Source organism: Schistocerca cancellata, chromosome 1, assembly GCF_023864275.1.
Source record: "Schistocerca cancellata isolate TAMUIC-IGC-003103 chromosome 1, iqSchCanc2.1, whole genome shotgun sequence".
Classification (NCBI taxonomy): domain Eukaryota; kingdom Metazoa; phylum Arthropoda; class Insecta; order Orthoptera; family Acrididae; genus Schistocerca; species Schistocerca cancellata.
The window spans coordinates 597,879,443-597,905,055 of record NC_064626.1 but is presented as its reverse complement, the minus strand read 5'-3'; the positions used below and the strand labels follow the sequence as shown (position 1 = coordinate 597,905,055).

General features: G+C 42.8%; 1 protein-coding gene across 1 annotated transcript in view; it reads right to left on the bottom strand.

The window, feature by feature from the left end:
- Window positions 1-25,613, bottom strand: part of LOC126182163 (palmitoyltransferase ZDHHC6) — a 130,746-nt gene that overhangs the window by 26,710 nt on the left and 78,423 nt on the right. The window contains exons 5-6 of the mRNA XM_049924828.1: window positions 24,656-24,790; window positions 10,261-10,392 (exon numbers count right to left, since the gene is read on the bottom strand). Of these exons, the coding sequence (XP_049780785.1) occupies window positions 10,261-10,392; window positions 24,656-24,790 (267 nt within the window). The remainder of the gene's footprint in view (window positions 1-10,260; window positions 10,393-24,655; window positions 24,791-25,613) is intronic.

The following is a 25,613-nucleotide window of genomic DNA, read 5'->3' as shown; positions in this document are numbered from 1 at the left end:
TCAGTCAGAGGTTCAGAAATCAGATACTGGATTGTAAGGTGCACCCAGGAGCAGATACAGACTCAGATCACAATATAGTAATGATTAAGAGTAGGCTGAAGTTTCAGACGTCAGTGAGGAAGAATCAGTATGCAAAGAAGTGGGATACGGAAGTACTAAGGAATGATGAGATACAGTTGAAGTTCTCTAAGGCTGTAAATACTGCAATAAGGAGTAGCTCAGTATGCAGTACAGTTGAAGAGGAATGGACATCACTAAAAAGGGCCATCACAGAAGCTGGGAAGGAAAACATAGGTACAAAGAAGGTAAATGCGAAGAAACCATGGGTAACAGAAGAAACTTCAATTGATCAATGAAAGGGTGAAATGTTCTGGGAAACTCACGAATACAGAAATACAAGTCCCTGCAGAATGAAATAAATAGGAAGTGCAGGGAGGCTAAGAGGAAATGGCTGCAGAAATAATGTGAAGACATCAAAAAAGAAATGATTGTCAGAACGACAGACTCAGCATACAGGAAAGTGAAAAAAACCTTCCGTGACATTCAAAGCAAGGGTGAACATTCCATCAGAATTTCTAGAATCATTGGTGCAAGTGGCAACAAAATGACTGTTCATGTTTTTGTGTAGAATGTATGAGTCTGCCAACATACCATCTGACTTTAGGAAAAACCTCATCCAAACAATTCTGAAGACGGCAAGAGCTGACAAGTGCGAGAATTATCGCACAATCAGCTTAAAAGCTCATGCATCCAAGTTGCTGACAAGAATAATATACAGAAGAATGGAAAAGAAAATTGAGGATGCGCTAGATAATAATCATTTTGGCTTTGGGAAAGGTAAAGGCACAAGAGAGGCATTTCTGACATTGCAGTTAATAGTGGGAGAAAGACTAAAGAAAAATCAAGAAACTTTCATAGGATTTGTCTACTCGAAAAAGCGTTCGACAATGTAAAATGGTGCAAGAGGTTCGAAATTCTGAAAAAAGTAGGGGTAAGCTATAGGGAGAGATGGGTAATATACAATATGCAAAAGAGCCAAGAGGAAATAATAAGAGTGGACGACCAGGAACGAAGTGCTCGTATTAAAAAGGGTTTACACCCTTACGACAAGGATGTAGTCTTTCGCCCCTACTGTTCAATCTGTACATCAAGAAAGCAGTGATGAAAATAAAAGAAAGGTTCAGGAGTGGAATTAAAATTCAAGGTGAAAGGATATATATTATATGAATCGCTGATGACATTGCTATCTTGAGTGAAAGTGAAGAAGAATTACTTGATCTGCTGAACGGAATGAACAGTCTAATGAGTACAGATTATAGATTGAGAGTAAATTGAAAAAAAAAAAAATGAAGGTAATAAGAAGAAGTAGAAATGAGAACAGCGAGAAACTTAATATCAGGATTGATGGTGACGATCTAGATGAAGTTAAGGAATTCTGCTACTTAGGCAGCAAAATAACCAATGACGAACGGAGCAAGGAGGACGTCAAAAGAAGACTAGCAATGGCAGAAAGGGCACTCTTGACCAAGAGAAGTGTACTAATATCAAATATCGGCCTAAATTTGAGAAAGAAATTTCTGAGAATGTATGTCCGGAGTACAGCTCTATATGGTAGAAAAACATGGACTATGGGAAAACCGGAACAGAAGAGAACCGAAGCATTTGACATGTGGTGCTACAGACGAATGTTGAAAATTATGTGGACTGATAAGGTAAGCAAAGAGAAGGTTCTGTGCAGAATTGGAGAGGAAAGGAACATGTGGAAACACTGATAAGGAGAAGGGATATGATGATAGTACATCTGTTAGGACATGAGGGAATGATTTCCATGGTACTGAGGGAGCTGTAGGGGGCAAAAACTGTAGAGGAAGACAGGAATTGGAATACATCCAGTAAATAACTGAGGACACAGGTTGCAAGTGCTACTCTGAGATGAAGAGGTTAGCACAGGAGAGGAATTCGTGGTGGGCCGCATCAAACCAGTCAGAAGACTGATGACAAAAAAGACACTAAGGGACCGCATACAGTGGGCTGGGGTTGTCAGGTAAGAAATGTAGGAGGGCCAAGAAAATTTCGAATCAAATATGAGCCCCAGAAATTTCAAAGTTTCAACAAATGGGAGAGCAACACACCCAAGATGTAAAGATAGTAGGAGAAACCAATTGCGTCACCAGAAATTCGTACAATTGGTTTTCTCACTGCAAAAGCAAAAGCCAGTTTTAATGCTCCACAAGTCGAGGCAATCAAGACATTGCTGAAGACGTCACTCAATGAGACAGGTCCATGCGGAACTGCAATAGATGGCAAAACCGTCAACAAAAAAGGAGTTGGAGATGCCAGGTGGGAGACAGGCCATAAACGGCGATAGCAAAGAGGACGACGCCCAGGGCGCAACCCTGAGGCACACTGTTTTCCTGGATCAATGTGTCCGACAAGGCAGAACCCACATCTTTTAAAAATTCCTCAAGGAAACTGGGCAGGCAACCCCACGTGGAGAGAGTACCGAGGATGTCAGTCCTCCAGCAGGTGTCATACGCTTTCTCCAAATCGGAAAACATGGCCATAGCCTGGGATTTCCACAGAAAACCGTTCATGACAAGGGTGAAGAAAGTCAGGAGATAGTCAACTGCAGAAAGCCATGCTCGAAATCCACACTGTGCAGCTCTTAGTAAGTTGCGAGACTCAAGCCGCCATACCAGCCGGCCACAAATCGTATGTTCCATCACCTTGTAAACACAACTAGTGAGAGAAATGGGGCAGTAGCTATACGGAAGGTGTTTGTCCTTACTGGGCTTAGGTATGACCATGATAGTGGCTTCACTCCAGCAACTGGGAAATGTGCCCTCTGCCCAGATGCAGTTGTACATATTAAGCAGAAAGTGCTTGCCAGCAAGAGAAAGATGCTGTAACATCTGAATGACTAATGTGAACGGCACCTAGCCCTGTGGCAGAGGATCAGGATGAAGTGAGAGCATAATCTAGCTCCCTCATAGTAAAGGTGGCCTCGAAACACTAACAATTATGAGAAGAGAAGGTTATGGAAGAATGCAATGACACTGTGCATGCATCCCTTTATAATGAATGCAGTTTGCCATCATAGAATGACAGTTAAAAATGCGCAGAGCATATCTCCGCGTGCGAATAGCGCCACAGCATCAGTCGGCCAAGAGACATAGTGTGGTAAGGAGGAAGTGTGAGGAATGGAACATTCTGCGGCTGTTAAGGATAACGTTTGTAAGATATTCCACCTGGTCATCACAACTGGGGAAATGTTGTTCATCAAAGGTTGCCAGGGAGGAATAAAGCCTCTAGTCAGCCTGAGTCAACAGAGTGTGTATGTAAGTGGGGTGGGAGTCAGCAAACGGATAGCGCAAGGGAAACGATTGCTCGAGTATGTGTTAGAGAGAATGAACCACCTGAGACGATGGGCCAGCTGGCCAGTGCAGACTGATAGGTGCAAATGGGAACAGGTGTGCATGGAGTCTGAAAGCTCCTGTGTTAAGGCAGAGGTGGTTAAGTTGATTGAAAAGGTTCTTGGAGAACCCCATAGGAGATGGTGTGCATTAAAGTCACCAAGCAGCAGAAAGGGGTGAGTTAGCTGCCCAAGAAGCTGGAGGAAGTCTGCCTTGGTGGCATCGAACAACAGAGGGACGTAAACGGTACAAGAGAAACAGTTCAAGTGAGGAAGGAAAAGATGAACTGCAACAGTTTGAAGGCGAGTAGTCAGTGTGATGGGTTGACTATGAACATCGTCCCGTACGGGCAGCGTCTTCCCCATGAGATGGAATGTCTACCAGGAGGGACGGGGGAGGGAGGGGGGGGGGGGATGGTCAAAATGGCAAAATGGACCAGGAAGAATTGTGAGAGCTCAAAGCGGTCGTAAGGACGCAATTTCTTTTTTGAAGCCAGAAGACCCATGGATGCTGTGATTCTACAAGCAGCCATAAATCCTCTGTGTTGGACCAAAGGCCACAAACGCCCCAATGGAGGAGACTCGTGACAAGGAAAATATGAAGAGGTGTCACCTCAGCAACTGCCAAGTGCCAGCCTTCGAAGACTTGCTGCTACAGGGAACAGAGGCAGGGGGATCCTGCTCCATGAGGTCTACAGGAGCGTTGGCATTCTTCTGCTGTTGGCCTCCAAAGTCGGGTGCAGTAAAACGGTGGTGTGCACAGGCGACGTGGAGGTCGGCTGGGCGAGGGTATCACGTGGTGTCACCAGCGAAGAGGATCTTAGAGTCAGCGAAGGAGAGGACCTTTTGCCTTTGTTCAACTTCTTCGAGCCTTTCCAGTTAGCAGAGGAAGATTCAGATGCTGGATGGATGTAGGGACATAGGAGATCTTCACGAGAGTAGTCCTTCTGTCCTTTCTGGCCTGCCAGCTATGTAGCTGGTGATTTCACCCCATGAGGCAAAAGTTTGGTGGCATGTTGCACAGCTGGAGGAGGAGATGGGGTCACTTCCATGACACTGGGCTACTTCACAACCGTGGTGCTAAATTTGATGTTGCACGGCTGTGTGGGCATGTCCTTCTTGGAGCAAGAGGTAGCAAGAACAGTACTGTACATGCAGATGGTAGAATATAGGGTTTCCGACTAGCCAACAACTTGCAAGAGGCCAGATAATGCAATTTTTTTCCTTCACCCAGATCTCCTGGACAGTCCGCCCATTGAGATACAAGGGACAATCATGGGAGGAGGCAGCGGCATTGTCACCATTGCAGTTGATGCAGTGGGAAGGAGGCAGCAGAACAAACCTTCACATGAGCATCCCTGACACAGGTTACACTTTTGGCCAGGTGTCGACAGAACTCTCAAGTCTGGTTGTAAAGATGACACTGACAGCAGTGCTCTGGGTTCGGAATATATGGACTGACTATGATCACATGACTAAGATCACACATAATTCTGTGTTGAAGACAGTTAAGTCTTAAGGACACAATCCGAGAAAACACTAGAGCAACCAACTGAGGCCCCCTGTTTACACTCATCTGTAAAGACAGCTACGTAGTTGTGATGCTCATATAAGAAGTCACAAAATATCAAATGTAAAACTGAGGCAGGGCTGCAATCTCTCCCGTACAGCACCAAATCTAAAATTACTCTGGGCCTCTGCAGTAATCAGCGTAGCAGGTGGTTAAACCCCTGGATTCTGGGTCGTACTTGCTCCACACAGAGTGACTCCAGCACATGTGGATCCCAAACAGTATTGTGGCTGGTGGACAGTTGGAGAAAAGGTATTCCAGAGGCAGATGAGCAACACTATGTTATGTGGGTGAAGTCAAAGCTTTGCAAGGAACTTGCCTGACACACCATGAAGAGCTGCCGCCAGATGGTAAGTGTCAGTTCCCCAGCTTCAGCACAGAGAATAAGTAGGGGCACCCGTGGCCATCTGAATCCCCTCCTGACAGACAGTCAATGACTTTCAAATAAAAAGGCCACACTGACCCATACACCATGCACCCTTAGACCAGCCACAACTGCACAAAATGCCTATAAAAATGGAGCAGATGCATCCTGTCCACTCCACAAGACCTGTGGCTAAGGCACTTTATGATCAGTGCCTTCGAGGTTCTAGGTTCCGGGTCTCTCAGGTGTGGCAACCACAATAATTTGGAGTCAAAAATGAGGCCCAGAGCCTCACTGAATCTAAAATGTAGGCTGGTGTCCCTCATATGCAAGTCAGGTAAACTACACACACACACACACACACACACACACACACACACACACACACACACTCTCTCTCTCTCTCTCTCTCTCATCTGCAAGAAACAGAAAACCCGTCTTTTCAGCCCACTCCTCTAACTTCACCTCCATAGCTTGCAACTGATGTGTCACTGTTGCAACACTTGAGAAGGAACAGAAAACAGCAAAATTGTCCATAAATAAGGAGCACTGTACAGGACTCCTTACCACAGACATGGTACTGTTGATGGCTTTGGCAAAGAGGGTAACACTTAAAACATTCCCCTGAGGGACACCATTCTTTTGCTCAAAACAATATGACAGTCTGTCACCACCTTGGGACCAAAAAGATCACTGAGACAGGAAAGACTGTATAAAGATGGAGAAGGGGCCACAAAAGCCCCATTTATGCAGCTGTGCAAGAATTCATTATCTCCAAGCAGTATCATACGTCTTAATGACGTCGAAGAATATGCCAATACATTGATATTTACATAGGAAAGCCTGCTGAATAGCCACTTCTAGTACGGTTAGGTTGTCGACAGTGGACCAAAATCTCCAGAACACACATCGAGAGCAGCTAAGGAGTTGCCTGGTCTCTAACAACCAGGCCAGATGACAGTTAACCATTCACTCCACGATCTTTCCTACACAGCTAATTAAGGCGATACTCTGATAAGTACTGGGACATATGTGGTCCCTTCCTGGTTTGAGGAGAGGTATCTGAAATACCTCTCTCCACAAGTTGGGGAAGTTACCTGTCTGCCACATAAGATTAAAATGTTCAAGGAGAATTTCCTTTGATGCTGCTGCAAATGTTGAAGTGTGCAATAACAGATTTGGTCATCACCAGGTACAGTATCACAAGTATCAGACAGGGCCGATTCCAACTCCCATGTGGAGAAAGGGTAGTTGAAATACTCACAATTGTAGGCTCCAAAGTCCAACTTGCCCCTCTCTACAGCCACATGTTAACAACAAAATGCTCGATCCTTGCTTGCATTGGAAGTAGCTGTTACAAAATGCTCTGCCAATGTCTGAGCAATATCTCCAGGTGTTCTTTGCAGATATCCATGTCAGCACTCGGGCTATTGTTAAACTATTGTGTTTACCAGAAGCCCTCCTGATAGCTCCCCATACTTTTGAAGATCAGTGGAATGGTTGGTGGAGTCCAAGAATGCTTTCCGTGACCTTTTCTTGCTCTCCTTCATTACATTTTGTGCTTTGGGCTCCCGTGCATCAAAATGCTCTGTGGTTGTCTGCTGTTGGGTGGCATGTAAAACATCGAAGAACTGCACGCCTGCCCTGGATCGCTGAGTAGCACTCATCTGTGCACGAAGGTACAAGTTGCCTCTTAAGACGACCTGAAGACTTCATGGTGGATAAGTCATAAGCCATTTTGGATCACTCGCTTGATGTGGTCCACCCATTCCTGGATGTTGTTGTGATGTTCAAACACAGCCAGTTGGCTGAGCAACATCCAGTTAGCCCTGCTGACCATCCATGTTGGTGACTGCTCTTCTCGTAGTGTTCCAACTAACGGTAGTAGGTGAATGCAAGTGGGAAGTTGTCACCGGAATGAAGATCATTTTTGACGTCCCACTGGACAGTGTCTGCGAGGGCTGGAGAGCAAAAAAAGATATTGATGTCTGAGAATGACACAGTAGCAATGCAGATATGAATGTGTGTGTGTTTGTTGAGGATGCGCAGCTCATGAGACGGCATGAGGCTCTCCAAAACCCGGCTCTGAAGACAAGTAGAAGTCAAGTCCCAAAAAGTCCGAAAAGACGTGATGGGCATTGAAGTCTCCCAGGAGGAGAAATGGTTGGGAGAGTGGTTCTATAAGACCTGTGAGAGTCTCATAGTCTATTGCATCTTCTGGAGGTAAATACAACGAGCAAACAGTGATCCTCCAATACACATGAATTTCGACAGCAACTGCTTGCAGGTCAGTAGACAGGTGGAGAGCAGAGGAGTTATGTGCACTGTTGACAAACACAGCCAGGCAGGGATTGGAGAAGTGGTGCGTGTTAGTGAGAACACGGTGAACTCTCCCTTGGCTCTTTCTCCCACCAGGTCATCCTTGCGATATAACATATAGCTCTGTAGCACAGGGGTCTCAGTGCTAGATGTTTCAGTTCCTCCACACGAGTCCTGAACTCAATGAAGTTTCACCGTAGTATAGGAGCGTTTTCATAGGTGTGGTTATAATGTATCCCTATCATATCCCTATCCAGGGATATGAAGCAATTGTAGAGTAAGGGTGAGTGGAGATGCTGCCTATATCCGAGGCATCAAACTCCAAAATATCCTCCTGATCAGTCTGAAGTCCCAGCATGATGTTTGACCCAAACATCATGACCCTTTCCTTGCACCCTGTCCCTTTGAGAATGAGGTGGGAAGGGACACTGAAAGCCACACTGCTTCTCGTGTGATTTCTGGATGCTCACTGTGGAATTGTTGCTGGGCTTTGCTGTTTCAGCTGCTTGGATTGCTCTGCCCTTACTCGCTTTACCTTGGCACACACACATACAAGTACAAATACAGTCACTTGTGGTGGATAGTGGCACACAGGATGATGTCTGCAATGAAGTGTCCACCTTGGGAACAGATTTCTGCACCATGGAAAAATACAAAGTGGCAAAAGGGGAGGGAGGTGTTTTACTGCCTTGTATTCTTTTTTGGCTACGGCATTGGGGATCTGCTTGGTCACTTTTGCTTTTTGTAGTTTGCATTCCTCAACAAAAACAGAGCAGTCTCAGGTCCAGAGTGGGTGGCCCCCAAAGCAGTTGATGCAGCTTGCTGGAGACAGTCAGTCAGTCCCAGTGTCATGCATGGGCTTCTTTTCCGCACTTCCTGCAGGTCGCTTCAACTCCATAACTCACACTTGTATGGCCAAAACTCTGGCATTTGTAATATCAAACAGGGGTTGGTATGTAAAAATATGTTCAGGCTCCGATGGAGAATTGAACGTGACCGTGAAAGTGGCAATCTTTTCAGTTTCTACATAATTCCTTCACATTCGTTGCTCCACATCAACTGCCCCCTGGGATGCCAAATCTCATTTCATCTCCACTATGTTCATATCCACGATATCATGGCATGTGACCACGCCCTTGCTTGAGTTGAGATAGGTTTGCTTCTCAACAATGATATCAGAGTCACTCATTTCAGTGATTTCTTGAGAAGTTCCGCCTGCTTTGACAGATTAGCTTTGGCCAAGAAGAAACCATTACACAGTTGTTTAATAGATTTTAAAGTGCCAGCAAGTCCTTCCATGCCTTAATGAATACAGAAAAGGGACACTTTTTCAAACATTTCCTCCTTCCTCTTTATCACCAAAAACACATTATTATTTGTGACTCCATGAGCCCTGTTACTTAAGGCCCAATGATCCTTATCAGGAGGACTAGCCTCCCTCATTCTTTTGGATTAATGAGTGCCAGTACAACCATGTGGTGCACATGTCACACTAGGGGGGAGGAGGGGGAGGGGGAGGGGGAGGGGGAGGGGGAGGGGGAGGGGGAGGGGGAGGGGGAGGGGGAGGAGGAGGAGGAGGAGGAGGAGGAGGAGGAGATTCCGAGGGATAAATTTTGGTTCCACGAGCAACGAGGGGAAATAAGGGTCCAGTCAGACAGAGCCCCACACACCTAAGTAAGCCCTGTACAACTAAGTTGGGAAAGGTTCCCCAAAGGTTGCCACTAACAACTGTTCCACCTCAACAGCTATGCATCTCATCAGTGTGCAGCACACCTTGAAATTGAGGGGCTATTTTATAGAGGGTTTTACCATCCTCAGCTGGTCAAGCCAAGATCCCCATTCCCTGTATACACAACAATCCCCTGCTGCACCACCTGCTGGTCACTGAAGCATATCCAGAGCTTATGATGACAGAGGACTGGCAGCACTTACTAGTCCCCAGCTCAGGAACCCCGAGGTCGCCAAGCCCATACCCAGCAAATGAATGCTGAGCCCCCGAGGGGCTTTTTTTGTGGAGCTGCCACAGGATGTGTATACACTGACTGTCATTATTTTGATATCTTGTGTAAGTCAAACTACATAAAGAACAAGAAAATAAATTATTTCCGACACTGACTATAAAGTGAAATAATTGCAGTATCTGAAATTAAGTAATGGGCAAATACATTATCATATGTTTCAGATAACACTTAGTCAATTACATATTGAAACGATGAAAACAGTTCTCATATTTACTTTTAAGTTTTTTCCCATGGTTTTGCAACTATATTTATGTCCCTAAGAAGTCCAAGCAGTTTAAGTACTATTTCCGCAATTTCAACTGAAGACCATATTTGTAACGCCAGCACACTGCCTTATTTGTAGAACAAAGACAGCAGTTCTTCTTTAGTCAATTGCTGATTCTGACAGTCTTACATGTAGATCTGTTCTTATAACGAAGCCCAAACCAGCAATGGCCTGGAGTATGGCTACTACAAAAATGTTCTCAGGCAAAGATTTTTCTCTTGACACCAGAAGTAACTTGTCTAATTCTTTCAGTTCTGCCTCTTAAAATGAAAATTTTACATAAAACTCCAGCAAAACAGAAAAAAATACCTGTCTAAAATTATGTTTCCATCCCAAGTTATACGGGAAAATGAAAATTTCATCTGTGCCCTTACGACGATGTTTTGCTTTCTCCATTATCCAATCTTCAATGGCAGTCCGATTTCTGAATACTGCACGGAGCTGTGAAACAGGAATAATAATATAAAAATTTAAGATATATATTAACATTAATCTTAAATCAAACCACATACAGTTATAATTTCACAGGATTATGTTCGTCAAAAATGTTCCTTAAAACTGGCTTAGAATGTTCACATACAACAGTTACACAAAACAGTTAATTCTACTACAAGTATTACAAAACACTTGTTTGAAATATGATACTCAATAAAGAAAATCAGATATACTACTTATGCCATACTGTTTCTTAGGGACAGCTATTGCTCACATGGCCTTTGTGCAGAAAATGTACCAAACGTGGTGGAGTGTCAGACAAAGTGAAAGATGGCTAAGTTATAACTCTTAGAAAATCTATAATTATTCACAGTGAAGTATTAAAGAAAATATGAACACAATGGTGCTCTCAGATAAATTAGGCACAGCCAGTGACACACTACAGAAGTTAATATTTTGTGGTGACTGAACATTTACACAATGAATCAATAACTTTTAAACACTTCACATGGTTTCAGCAAATGATATCTCCGATGACAGTATTAAACGATGGCTTTCATCCAAGAAAGCAATTTACCTGTATCCATTCCACTTCTTGATTGATTGTTTTTTATATCTTTCCATTACGCAAATACCTAACAGAACATCGTATTCTCCACAGTAACACAGCGAATAAATGCAGGCATGAATACCTCATATCTTGTCATACTACTGTAGTTATTTAATGAATATGTTACTATTTACTTAATTACTGATTACAATTGCTAAAAAAAATAGTAATAATTTAAGAAGTTGTCAAAATTGCATGTGTAAGCTGACATAACAATTGGAAAGAGGACCAAAACATGCTTCTGTCAAGCGAGCTTAAATAATTGTTTAAACAATATTTAATGGCAAACTCTCATCATTTGTCGAGAGCACACTTGCTTAAGAATGCTGGTTTATTTATGAGTAAACAAACTTTTATTTGCAATTATTGTTAAAGATCTGAATGTAACCAAATGTTTACAACATTTCTTTATTTAAATATTGTTGTGATATATTAAGTTTAGTCTGGGAAGTGATCAAGCTGAGTTAAATCATGTTTGTAGAACTTATGAACAACGTAATTTTGGTGGGGATGGCCTTTAACCAATGAGAGTTCGATAGTGACGGAACACTGCTGAAATCAAGTGGATATGGATGCTTTTTGAATGAAGTGCTCAAAGGAGCGATTCTGGACACTTTTACATTAGTTCTTGAAGAAGGCCTGTGGTATCATGAAGTATTTGATCTAGTGGGTGATTCTGGGCACTGAACAGTTGCTATGAGATCCGCTTTTCATTTAGATATTGAAGAGGACACCATTTCAAGCACTGGAAGATGGTAGACCTGCCTGTAGTACCAAGTGTGATTCAGTCATGCAGGTAACTGATTCTGGCTGGTGAATGGCCACTATCATACTTTAACTTCTGAAGGGCCTTAATATTTTGAGAGGTCCGAATGAGATCCAGTGTAGGATACTAACTTTTTCTGATTGTATTATGGAACTGAAGACAGACAGGGCATGAGCTACTTTTTTGTACCATGTGTATTAATTTGTGAAATGTCGTGTTGAACTCTGACCTGTCCTGAGCTGGTGAATATTTTGGGTACTGCGATCTTAGTTTTCTCAAGTCTTTGATGCCTATTTAGTTTGGGGATTTTGCTACCATTCACATAACATTCTGGACGTAACTTTTGATAAAGGTATTTTCTGTCTCTCTTTTAACTGGATATTGTAGGACCACTTTCCCTTTATTTTAAGATGTTTTTTCTTGAATTAACATTATTCAACATAACTATCTGTCACCTATACCAATTATAGACTTTACAATACAATGTTTTTTATTAATTATTCACTTATATATTACTGTGTATTTATTAACTCATAATTCTAACCAATGCATGGACTATTTGATTGCAGGGCTACAGCATTAGGTTATTATGTGCAGCGAGTTAACAGCTGGGCGTGAAAACAGTCATGTGCTGCTTGACTCTACAAGTACATTGAGCTATTCCTTTTAAATAGAGACATGCACAGCCCAACTACCTCAGGTGCGAGCAACATCAGGTAAAGTCGCAACTGGTTTGCTCCTATGGGATGCTGTTTAGAAGAGCAGCTCAGCAGTAGAAAACCACAAGGTAGCATTACGAAACACACACACACACACACACACACACACACACACACACACACACCCCTTGCTGGTCTCCTTTACTCCTAAATTTTGTATACACTTTCCATGCTATATTCAAGCTAACACTACAGTCACAGCAAGTCCAGAGAATGACTCAACAGCCATTCAACTATTCTACATCTACATCTACATCTACATCTACATCTATACTCCGCGAGCCACCTTACGGTGTGTGGCGGAGGGTACTTATTGTACCACTATCTGATCCCCCCTTCCCTGTTCCATTCACGAATTGTGCGTGGGAAGAACGACTGCTTGTAAGTCTCCGTATTTGCTCTAATTTCTCGGATCTTTTCGTTGTGATCATTACGCGAGATATATGTGGGCGGTAGTAATATGTTGCCCATCTCTTCCCGGAATGTGCTCTCTCGTAATTTCGATAATAAACCTCTCCGTATTGCGTAACGCCTTTCTTGAAGTGTCCGCCACTGGAGCTTGTTCAGCATCTCCGTAACGCTCTCGCGCTGACTAAATGTCCCCATGACGAATCGCGCTGCTTTTCGCTGGATCATGTCTATCTCTTCTATTAATCCAACCTGGTAAGGGTCCCATACTGATGAGCAATACTCAAGAATCGGACGAACAAGCGTTTTGTAAGCTACTTCTTTCGTCGATGAGTCACATTTTCTTAGAATTCTTCCTATGAATCTCAACCTGGCGCCTGCTTTTCCCACTATTTGTTTTATGTGATCATTCCACTTCAGATCGCTCCGGATAGTAACTCCTAAGTATTTTACGGTCGTTACCGCTTCCAATGATTTACCACCTATGGCATAATCGTACTGGAATGGATTTCTGCCCCTATGTATGCGCATTATATTACATTTATCTACGTTTAGGGAAAGCTGCCAGCTGTCGCACCATGCATTAATCCTCTGCAGGTCTTCCTGGAGTACGTACGAGTCTTCTGATGTTGCTACTTTCTTGTAGACAACCGTGTCATCTGCAAATAGCCTCACGGAGCTACCGATGTTGTCAACTAAGTCATTTATGTATATTGTAAACAATAAAGGTCCTATCACGCTTCCTTGCGGTACTCCCGAAATTACCTCTACATCTGCAGATTTTGAACCGTTAAGAATGACATGTTGTGTTCTTTCTTCTAGGAAATCCTGAATCCAATCACAAACCTGGTCCAATATTCCGTAAGCTCGTATTTTTTTCATTAAACGTAAGTGCGGAACCGTATCAAATGCCTTCCTGAAGTCCAGGAATACGGCATCAATCTGCTCGCCAGTGTCTACGGCACTGTGAATTTCTTGGGCAAATAGGGCGAGCTGAGTTTCACATGATCTCTGTTTGCGGAATCCATGTTGGTTATGATGAAGGAGATTTGTATTATCTAAGAACGTCATAATACGAGAACACAAAACATGTTCCATTATTCTACAACAGATTGACGTAAGCGAAATAGGCCTATAATTATTCGCATCTGATTTATGACCCTTCTTGAAAATGGGAACGACCTGCGCTTTCTTCCAGTCGCTAGGTACTTTACGTTCTTCCAGCGATCTACGATAAATTGCTGATAGAAAGGGGGCAAGTTCTTTAGCATAATCACTGTAGAATCTTAAGGGTATCTCGTCTGGTCCGGATGCTTTTCCGCTATTAAGTGATAGCAGTTGTTTTTCAATTCCGATATCGTTTATTTCAATATTTTCCATTTTGGCGTCCGTGCGACGGCTGAAGTCAGGGACCGTGTTACGATTTTCCGCAGTGAAACAGTTTCGGAACACTGAATTCAGTATTTCTGCCTTTCTTCGGTCGTCCTCTGTTTCGGTGCCATCGTGGTCAACGAGTGACTGAATAGGGGATTTAGATCCGCTTACCGATTTTACATATGACCAAAACTTTTTAGGGTTCTTGTTTAGATTGTTTGCCAATGTTTTATGTTCGAATTCGTTGAATGCTTCTCTCATTGCTCTCTTTACGCTCTTTTTCGCTTCGTTCAGCTTTTCCTTATCAGCTATGATTCGACTACTCTTAAACCTATGATGAAGCTTTCTTTGTTTCCGTAGTACCTTTCGTACATGATTGTTATACCACGGTGGATCTTTCCCCTCGCTTTGGACCTTAGTCGGTACGAACTTATCTAAGGCGTACTGGACGATGTTTCTGAATTTTTTCCATTTTTGTTCCACATCCTCTTCCTCAGAAATGAACGTTTGATGGTGGTCACTCAGATATTCTGCGATTTGTGCCCTATCACTCTTGTTAAGCAAATATATTTTCCTTCCTTTCTTGGCATTTCTTATTACACTTGTAGTCATTGATGCAACCACTGACTTATGATCACTGATACCCTCTTCTACATTCACGGAGTCGAAAAGTTCCGGTCTATTTGTTGCTATGAGGTCTAAAACGTTAGCTTCACGAGTTGGTTCTCTAATCTGGAATCTTGTCCATAAAAGCACTGACAACAAACAAATACTTTGCAATTTCATAAAATTCTAATGACACTACTGTAAAATCTGGATACAAGCAAAGAAGTTAAACATGTAATCTATTCTGAGAAATTACAAGAGCTCATATTCACCAAGGGCAGAAAGAGGTATAGAACCAGCAAAGATGTAAAGGAAATTAAGATATATATTTGATAACTGTTACAAGATAGCAGAAGGGAGCAACTGCTTATGACAGACTGGTTTCACTCAAGTGTGTATGCCCAGCCGGGCATCCAAGGGTAGAGGGTGCAAGTAGCACGTGCAGGCAGTATGTCTGTCGAGTGACCAAGGGCAGGGGTGAGAGAACAAAGTTTGAAAGTAGGGCAATAGCGCCACCTGATGAATAGCTATACTACCTATACCTGCCCATGGACAAGCTCACACAATCTCATTGGGCAGCATTTAAAATGCTTCGCCTGTGAGAATCTTGAGCCAAGGAAGAAAACAAAGGGAACAGAAAACAATGATGGGAGAGGAGACTGGCAGAAATAAAAATATTAATACTAACTGTCAATCAAAACAAAATTTCACTTGTAGAGATACATACATAAGTACATAGATAATAACAATATTATGAAATGGATAGTTGCTGCTCATCATATAGCAGGGATGCTGAGTCACAGACAGGCACAACAAAAATAGTGTCACACAATAAGCTTTTGGCTACCAAGGTCTTTGTCAAAAATAGACAATTCGGCCTTGTTGATCGAAAGCTTATTGTGTGACAGTCTTTTTGTTGTGCCTATCTACAACTCAGCATTTCCACTACAAGGTGAGTAGCAACTATCCTTTTCATAATAATGTTACATTCCATCCTGGATTTTACATAGATAACAATACAGATAAAAATTCAAAAGAATATTTTTAAGTACATTTGATGAGGTAAGGGGCCCAAAAATAGACATAAAAGAAGTGTGAGAGATTGGGAATGATAATGATCACAGCCTTATTATTGGTCATGTTTTGCATCTATTACCCTAGTTCTAAGATGATATAATAATTAATATTAAAGGCATGAGTGTCTCAGTTTATTAGGATACAAAAAGCCACCAGATCATCAGGTGAGATATACGGTTATTACCAAGGAATGCATTTTTCTGAATCCTCAATACCATATGAATATAGAATTACCACAAGAATAATTCTATCCCAACAAAGATTTTAGCAATGATTGCCATGAATAATTCTATCCCAACAAAGATTTTTAACCCCATTAAACAATGATCAGCAATCACAACTTGAAAATTAGTTATGCAAAACTGCCCATTGTCTTAGTTTTAACCAATATTGTAATCTCTTTCACTTTCTATCTGAATTTTTTTACCACCAAAATTACATTAATTCTTCTCTAAATATTAATCTTTCGATGGCAATAACTCTTCACTAATGAAATACTTCACGAGTGAATAGCCAGCTGTCACTGTCCAACAAACACAATGTTTGGAAAGTGACCATGCTTCTATCATTAAGTGCACTGATGAACTGCTTAGGAGATAGTATGGTGCCTTTACATCTCTACCACCCCTTCCCACCCATTCACTCCCTCCTAGCTGCCACTCAGTCTGTAGTCCACCTGCAGGCAGTGGGTGGAAGTCCAGGTCTCCTTCTCCTCCCTCCTGCTGACACATTGCTCTGTCCTTGGTCCACACCCAGGGACACATGCTGGTGGCACCTTTGCTGCTGTTTCATGTGCTCCTGGCGACAGTTCATTGGGGGATATCTCCTTCCTCTACTTTATCAGACTAACTGAGGGTTCCCATGCTTTACTAAAGATGTTACCGCTATCATGATTGATCAGCAGATCCCTTACTCACATCTTTATACATTCTTTGATGACACCATCCCAGAAGTTAGAAATCTGTGATCTTAGTATGGTCATACTTCATTACATGGGTACATTGGATACTAACATATGGCCATTCACCTGTGAAGTATTTCATCCTGAAATATGCTGAGAAAAGCCAAAGAACCACAGCTACACATTACATATCAGGCTCTCCCTTGCCATCTATCTGATTTTCTTCTTGTTTGTTTCCTTTTTTGTCCACGTTTCCTTCTACTTTCGTCCTTCCACTTTGATGTTTCACAACTGTTCCTCAAAAATCATCCTTGATCCCTTACATTCTCTCTCATCTCTTCGCCCCAGCTCCTCTCCTCTCTCATAATTTCTTTTATCCGTTTTCTGTCTATAACAATTCTCTTTCCATTCTACTTATCTTTCTTCTCTTCCACAGTATTTCCCCCTATAAGAATAATTTTTAACCCTTTTTTTAACTTCTGGATCATTTATTCATTGCAATTATGTCTCTATCAATTTTTTTGGTTAGTGGATTTCTTCAAAAATGTAATAAATACTACTGCATACCAGTTGTAATGTGGTTCATTTTGTTATAACGTCAAGTTGAACACATATATTTCAAAAAGGACACAACACATGTAAGTCACAGAGCAAGTAGACAAAGTAAGACGTGTACACGCTAACATTCAAATCAGAACTGAGTCCAAGTCTAGCGGCCGCTGGCTGGCTGGCCACTTAGGTGGCGCGGCTGCTGCATCACTGGCAGACAGCGCCGCATGTAGAGGATGCGCGTAACTGCGCGGTGGCACTGTGAAAGAACGGCGAGTCACAACACTTTTCCCCCCTTTGAATTTTTTGCACTGGTCTTGATGGAGGCGGCCTGTAGATTGCTAACGTCCATAGGTGTTGTTTGACTGGCCGTGAAGTCTCGAGGAGGAGGCTTTCTGTACGGACGGAAGTGTCCCCGATGATAACAGACCGAGATGACAGGAGACGTAGGGGCCGAATCTGTTGGGGGCCCATGCACCAATCTGCCTGTTGCGGCAAGTCCGGTTGTTATAACAGGAGACATGGGCGATGTGTCTGCATCCGTAGGAGAAGGAAGCGAGCAGAGTTGCTGCGAAAGATGATGGTCATCCGTTTCCTGCATGGGCACATCTCCTGGTGGCGTCCGTTCTTGTGCTGGCACCGAGATGATGGTGAGAGGGCTGCGTTGTGAATAATGAGAGATGCCAAGATCCCAAGCGTCAGGTAGAGCCGAAGGTGGTGTAATTGCATTCGGAACAGGCGTTGCCGGCACACGAGGCCGAAGCTGGTCCGAATGATGCATGCAACACTCGTGTCCGTCTGGATTTCATACAGGCGTCGGCCACGGTGACGTAAGATGCGGCCAGGACTCCATTTTGGTCGCCTGCTATATCCCCGTACCCATACATGGTCGCCGGCGATGAACCGGCCAGGCGAAGGCACCCGCGGCCGTGAGCTGGAAGGCCGCAGAAGATGAAGTAGCGTTCGGGGCTGTCAGCCAGGTAAGAGCTCAGCCAGGCTGTGGTCACCCATGGGGGTGAAACAGTAAGAAGCCAGAAATTGGAGAAGCGCATCATCAGCAGCAGAAGAAGTCAGGAGTTTCCTCATCTGAGCCTTAGATGTGCGGACCAGTCGTTCAGCCTCACCGTTTGACTGTGGATGGAATGGAGGGGCCGTGACATGCATGACGCCATGACGGGCACAAAAATCCGCATATTCGGAAGAGGCAAATTGCAGACCATTTTCAGTAACAAGAGTAGAGGGAAGGCCTTCCAAAGAGAAAATGCGAGCTAGGGCATTTGTGGTTGCCGCGGTGTTATGCGATGGACAATGAAAGAAAAGTTAGAGTAGGAGTCAATTACGAGTCGGTGGAGGCAGTGTGCAGCCTTGTCGGGAAGCGACGTTGATGGATGAAACAAGGAAACAAGTGGTTTGTGGTCTGTAACAAGATGAAATTTGGATGCATAAAGAAAAACACCAAAATTATGAAGAGTATAAATAATGGCCAAAGCTTCTTTTTCAATTTGAGAATATTTTCATTGGGCATCCGTGAGAGTTTTGGAGGCATAAGCAATGGGTTGTTCAGAACCATCAGAAAAATGGTGCGCAAGGACTGCACCAATCCCGTATTGAGAGGCGTCTGTGGCAAGAACGAGATGTTGGCCAGGTCGATAAGTAGCCAGGCACGGGCCCTGTTTCAGCATAGTCTTCAATTTCTGGAAAGCCGCATCGCATGACGTGTACCAGTGAAAGGACATGTTTTTATGCAACAGGCGATGCAATGGCTGAGCCACCAAAGACGCAGATGGTAAAAACCTGTGATAGTATGTTATTTTCCCCAAGAAGGCCTACAGTTCCGTAACAGACGTAGGGCGAGGAAGGGCATCAATCGCAGCGACAGTTTGCTGAAGCGGAAGAATACCATGTTGAGAGAGTTGGAAACCCCAAGTACGTGATAGATGCCTGAAAAAATTGTGATTTCTGTAGATTACACTTAAGACCGGCAGTCAGTAAGACGTGAAAAAGTGTGCGGAGATTCTGAAGATGTTCTTCAGTGGTGGAGCCCGTAACAACAATGTCATCCATGTAATTGATATACCCAGGGACAAGGAGCAATAATTGTTCCAAGAATCGCTGAAAAAGAGCAGGGGCGCTGGCAACCCCGAATGGCAATCGTTGGTACTGATAGAGGCCAAAAGGCGTGTCAAGGACCAGAAACAGCTGGAAAGCAGTGTCGAGAGGAAGTTGATGATAAGCTTCTGACAGGTCAAGTTTAGAAAAATACTGGCCTCCAGCAAGTTTAGTGACCAATTCTTCAGGTTGGGGCATAGGGTAAGTGTTGATGAGGCATTGAGCATTTACAGTGGCTTTGAAATTGCCACAGAGATGAATATCACCATTGGGCTTAGCAACAACAATGACAGGAAAGGACCACTCACTTGAAGTGACAGGAAGCAAGACCCCTGAAGCAGTGAGACGATCCAGCTCCCGTTTGACCCGATCATGAAGGGCCACAGAAATGGGCCGAGCCCGAAAAAACTTAGGCCGATCAGTGGGTTTGAGCGTGATATGAGCTTCAAAGTCATTTGCACGGCCTAACCCAGGAAAAAAAAAGGGACAAAAATGTCGTCACCAAGGAATCCAATTGAGCATAAGGAATGGCATCAGAGACAATATTGACAGAATCATCTATGGAGAACCCAAAAACGCGAAAGGCATCGAAACCAAAAAGATTTTCCACGTTACTATGGTCGACCACAAATATGGTAACAGCGCACAGAGGTTGCATTTTCCGACGTTGCCCCACGCCTCTATTTGCGCTCCAGCGGCGCGAGACATTTCAAACGACTGCGCAATGGATAGCACTTCATCTAGAGATGGATTTGCCAACTGAAAGGCACGTTGCCTAACTTCTTTGCCGGATTTGTAAGATACCTCAGCATTAAATTGTCCCAAGAGAGAAATCTTCTGTTTATTGTACATCCGTAATTGCCGAGTGATAGGTGATAGGATTGGAGAACCCAACTGAAGATACGTCTGAGAATTGATGATAGTGGCAGCCGAACCAGTATCCACCTGCATGCGAACATCCCGACCAAGGATTTGGACAGTGAGAAATAACTTCCCTGAAAGGGAAGAAGTACCATTGACAGACAACACAGAAGCAGAATCAGCGTCACGGTCAGGAACATCAGGTTGCAACTGTGACACACGGCCCAACGTTGGGGACAATCCTCCCGTGAATGTTTCGTAAAACATCACGGACATGAAGGAAGTTGCTAGGGGTTTTGCTGCAGTTTCTTAGTGGTTTGTTTACGGTTAGGCCGAGGCTGCACTTAGGAGCCTACTGCAGCCACATCGGCCAGCAGGGACACACTGCACGCATCGTCAACAGCGCACAGAGGTTGCATTTTCCAACGTTGCCCCACGCCTCTATTTGCGCTCCAGCGGCGCGAGACATTTCAAACGACTGCGCAATGGATAGGACTTCATCTAGAGATGGATTTACCAACTGAAAGGCACGTTGCCTAACTTCTTTGCCGGGCGCCGTCCAGATAATAGCATCCCGTACCATGGAACCGGCGTAGGATTCTTTGTGAACTTCAGTAACAAATTGACACTTTCTACTGAGGCCATGAAGTTCAGCAGCTCAAGCACGATAAGATTGATTCGGTTGGTTTTGACAGCGATAACAGGCAACACGAGAGGCTACCACATGCGTATGCTTGTGAAAATATACGGACAGAAGTGAGCACATGTCAGCAAAGGACAAAGATGCAGGATCTTTCAAAGGAGCCAATTGCGACAACAACCGATACATTTGAGGTGAAATCCATGAAAGGAACAGAGACTTACATGTTTGTTCGTCCTTGACATGAAATGCCAAGAAGTGCTGTCGAAGACGTTTTTCGTAATCAGACCAGTCTTCCGCCGTCTCGTCGTATGGAGGAAAAGGAGGTATAGACAACAATGAGAAATGCCCCACATTTGATGCTGCGACAAAATCGCGAATCGCTGATGTGAGAAGCGTTTGCTGTTCAATGAGACCATGCAATAGTTGCTCTAAAGTAGCCATGGAAACCTGTGGGTCAACGATGAAAAGGAAAAATCTACTACCTCGTCGCCAATTGTTATAACGTCAAGGTGAACACATATATTTCAAAAATGACACAACACACGTAAGTCAGAGAGCAAGTAGACAAAGTAAGACATGTGTACACGGTAACATTCAAATCATAACTGAGTCCAAGTCTAGCGGCCACTGGCTGGCTGGCCACTTAGGTGGCATGGCTACTGCATCGCTGACAGACAGTGCCGCATGTAGAGGACACGTGTAACTGTGCAGCAGCACTTTGAAAGATCGCCGAGTCACAACAAATTTTCAGTTTAAAAGCCTGTCTATCAGCCAAGCTGAAGTTTATAATTTAGATGACCTTTGTCCCCTTTAACTAATTTTTCTTTGTACAATTCTCTTCATCCTACACTGTGTTCAGCTTTCATTAATGGTTCTCACCATTCATTATGTCTGCATCATGGGGTTCTCATTACTCTCACCACAAATGGCTGTTACTAACAACACACATATCAACTTCTCTTTTACAAATATATTTTATAGAAGATGTGTTCTGGTTGTTCATGTGGGTTTGTGATCTAATTTTTCTCACAATATCTTTCTTTTTATTTACAGAGTATATTCAGAAAATACTACCAGAGGAAGAGCCACTATTACTTAGGGCAAATAAGGCTAATCAAAAATTTCAATTCCAAATGAAAATATCCTCGGAAGTAGACAGAAAAAGAGAGAAATAAACTGAAAAATATCTGGGACAGATCTTACGTTGTTTGTAAACCCAAGCAATAATAAACAATAATGTATGTGATCTTAAGCTTTGCTTTACTAAGAGTAATCCACTGTCTGTAAGGATCCGGTCATCAGCTACACACATTTCAACAACCTCTTTGGAAAACAATCCCAAAATGACCAGGGCTGTCTTAGCAGTTCCATTTGCTCATATTTCGTTGAGTTCCCTGTAGCTATTCAGTGTTCCATAACCACAAATTTTGTTGGTTCCTTGCCTTTGGTGTTTCTGCTGTGCAGCATGCACCTTTGTTCGAATGTCCGCACAGTCAGCCCAATGTAAGCATTACTCCATTTTCATAGACTGTAGCAGACACTCAGTTTATGGAGCCTCAAATCATTTTTCACCAAAGGGACTGATGACCGTAGAAGTCTGGTCCCTTTAATCCCACAAACCAACCAACCAACCAACCATTTTTCACCATACCTAGCAGTGTACACATTTTTGGAAGTGGACATAAAACACGTTTAATGTTAGGTTGCCAATTTTGTTGACACTTTGCCAGTGTGCTGGAGATAGGCCTCTTATTCTTCTCTTAAATAAAGTGTTGCTTTCTGATTCTCTCAAGCTGATCAGGGAGAAATTCAACTTCACTTTGAATTCGTTCTCCTATCTATATTTTTTCTCTTCTTTAGAAGTATTATGAAGAAAATAATGGCGTTACCACGGGGTGCCCTATGGCACTGGCAGTAGCACACTGATTTTGAAGAGAGAGCTCAGGAAAAAGTTGCACTGAAGCCTACATGCTTTTTCACACATCCTGATGATACATTTAGTGGAAAGCTTCGGAATTTTCAACAACATGTGAACACTCTACACCCCAGCATCAAACTCACTATGGAGGTGGAAGAGTGTGGCGAACTCTCCTTTTTCAATGTTTTAGTCAAGCACAAAGTAGATGGAACTATGGGACACAGTGTGTACAGGAAAACCATCCACACCTATATGTATCTCCATGCCTCCACATGCCTTCATCCTTCACAGTGTGAGGGTGCACTATGTGCACAGGACCACAGGGTCTGTGCATTAATAGACACAGAAGGCCTACAAAGACAGCACGATCACCTTGAGGGAATATTCAAGCAGAATATATATGCCACGAGACACATCTGATGTGCTTTCAGGCAAATGGTACACACATGAACCAGATAAGGAGAACAAGGCAATGGTGAATCTTCGACATGCTGGAAAGCTATTGAAAAAAGTTGGTAGAATATTGGCTCAATCTAACATTAAATGCATTTTCTATAAATTTCAGAAAATCTGTGCTCTATTGGGTACAGTGAGAGATGACTTGGGAGACAGTAAATCAAGTGTCTACCGTATTCCACACAAATGCATAAGGTATACATCATGCAGACTGCAGACAGTGGAAGGAAGGTGCCAAGAGCACAGGAAACACACTGAACTCAAGCAACGAACAAGATTTTCAATTACAAAACACTGCATAGCTACAGGTGACTCAATGAAGTATGAACCAAAAAAGTGTTAAGACAGCCCAGGTCATTTTGGGATTGTGTTCTAAACAGGGTATTGTAATGAGTGACCGATAACCTGATCTTAAGAGAAAGTAATTCCACTTTAAGTCAAGCATGGAACCCAGCACTCAGCCAATGGTACTCTCAACGACAGCTGAGAGTGACTTCCACATCCAACGGCAGCAACAGAAGCAATGATGGACCAGATTTTGCACCCAGCATTTATCAACCGTGTCCCTCCCACCATCACTCCACTCGATATGGCATACAGCTAGCAAGTGAGGGAAAAGATGGGAATGCTATGAGCATAAAGGAGGTACGACATATGAAAGATGCTCATTCTACAGGCATCACATGAAGATAATGGCAAAATATGCTATTTACATGTCATGTCTTGTGAACAACTGTACCCGGCTGAATACCCAAGACTAATATGAACAAATGATACACTGAACACACAGCTGAGATCATGTAGTGCCAGGTATGCTCATCAGCACTTTTAGATTTGTAACACAATATTTTGCTTAATGGTGTTGGAGATGTGCTACATTAAGTAAAAATGCAGGCGATATATTATCAACTCTCTTTTAAGTGGAAGTAACCATTTCACTGCAAACTAAAAATGTTGATCACGTTAATAGCCATTACTGCAATCTACATGTGATGATGCATATTTAAATTAGACCTATTCTCATCACATAGCAATTTAAATGTGTTGCATTATTAATAAAGGCCTGTATGAATATCATAAAGCAGAATTCTACTTCAAAAAGGGAGTCTCATGAATCATTCAAGTTCCTTTCATGCAGGAAAAGTGTTAAAGTTAATTTCTGTGCAGGATACTTGTAAAAGGTTTATACAATATGAAACATCAACGTACTACCAGAGCAATATTTAAAATTTTTGTTTTGGAAAAAAAATAAGAGTGTATTGATTAGTTTACCTGGAAGTAAAGCAGCATTCCGACAGCCAAAACAACCCCAATTGCAAGTCCAAGGGCCAATACACACAGTACCAACATTGATGTTCCAAGGTAAACAATTGGTTCTGTGCCATTACCATAGTATAGATACCAAACCTAAAAACAAACAATGGTATGTCGAGGACGGAATAACTACAATACTATGAAAATGATAGATTGCTGCTCACCACACGGAGGAGGTGACAAGTCACAGACAGGCACAATGACAATAGTCCTAAACATTTAAGCTCTGGACGGACAGTCGTTCTTTGCAAACAAACAAAAAAAAGGCACACGCATAGGCATTGTCTCCAACCGCTGTGGCTCAAACGGCCATAAGGTGTGCTTGTGTGTGTATGTGTGCATGTGCATGTGCATGTGCACACTATTTCTGAGGGAGGACTTTTATATCCAGAACTTTTATATCCAGAACTTTTATATCCAGAACTTTTATATCCAGAACTTTTATATCCAGAACTTTTATATCCAGAACTTTAGCACTTTTTTTCACTGCACCTATCTGTGATTCAATGCCTTCCCTATGTGGCAAGTGTGGTCTATCTTTTCATAATAACCCTAAAAACAAAACATTTATTACAGCCAATGTAATTACAGTCAGTGCCTATCTAAAAACAGGACAAAAAGAACAAAAATATTAAATCCTACTACTTATATACAAACACCATATACTGTGTGAATTGATAAAAGTTGCAAGAGAAAGTTCAATAATGGCACGAAGAACAAAAGTACATCTAGAGATGTGTGTACCTGCTCATGCAAAAGAATGAAGTTAAATTTAGCTGTTTCCACAAATAACGAACTAAATGGAAGATGTAATCTATTCTATAACACGCACTTTTCCCTCCCCACCATCACCTCACCTTTTACTCTGTCACTCAATCACTTCTCAATGTGAGTTTATAATGCTGCTCTCTTGATT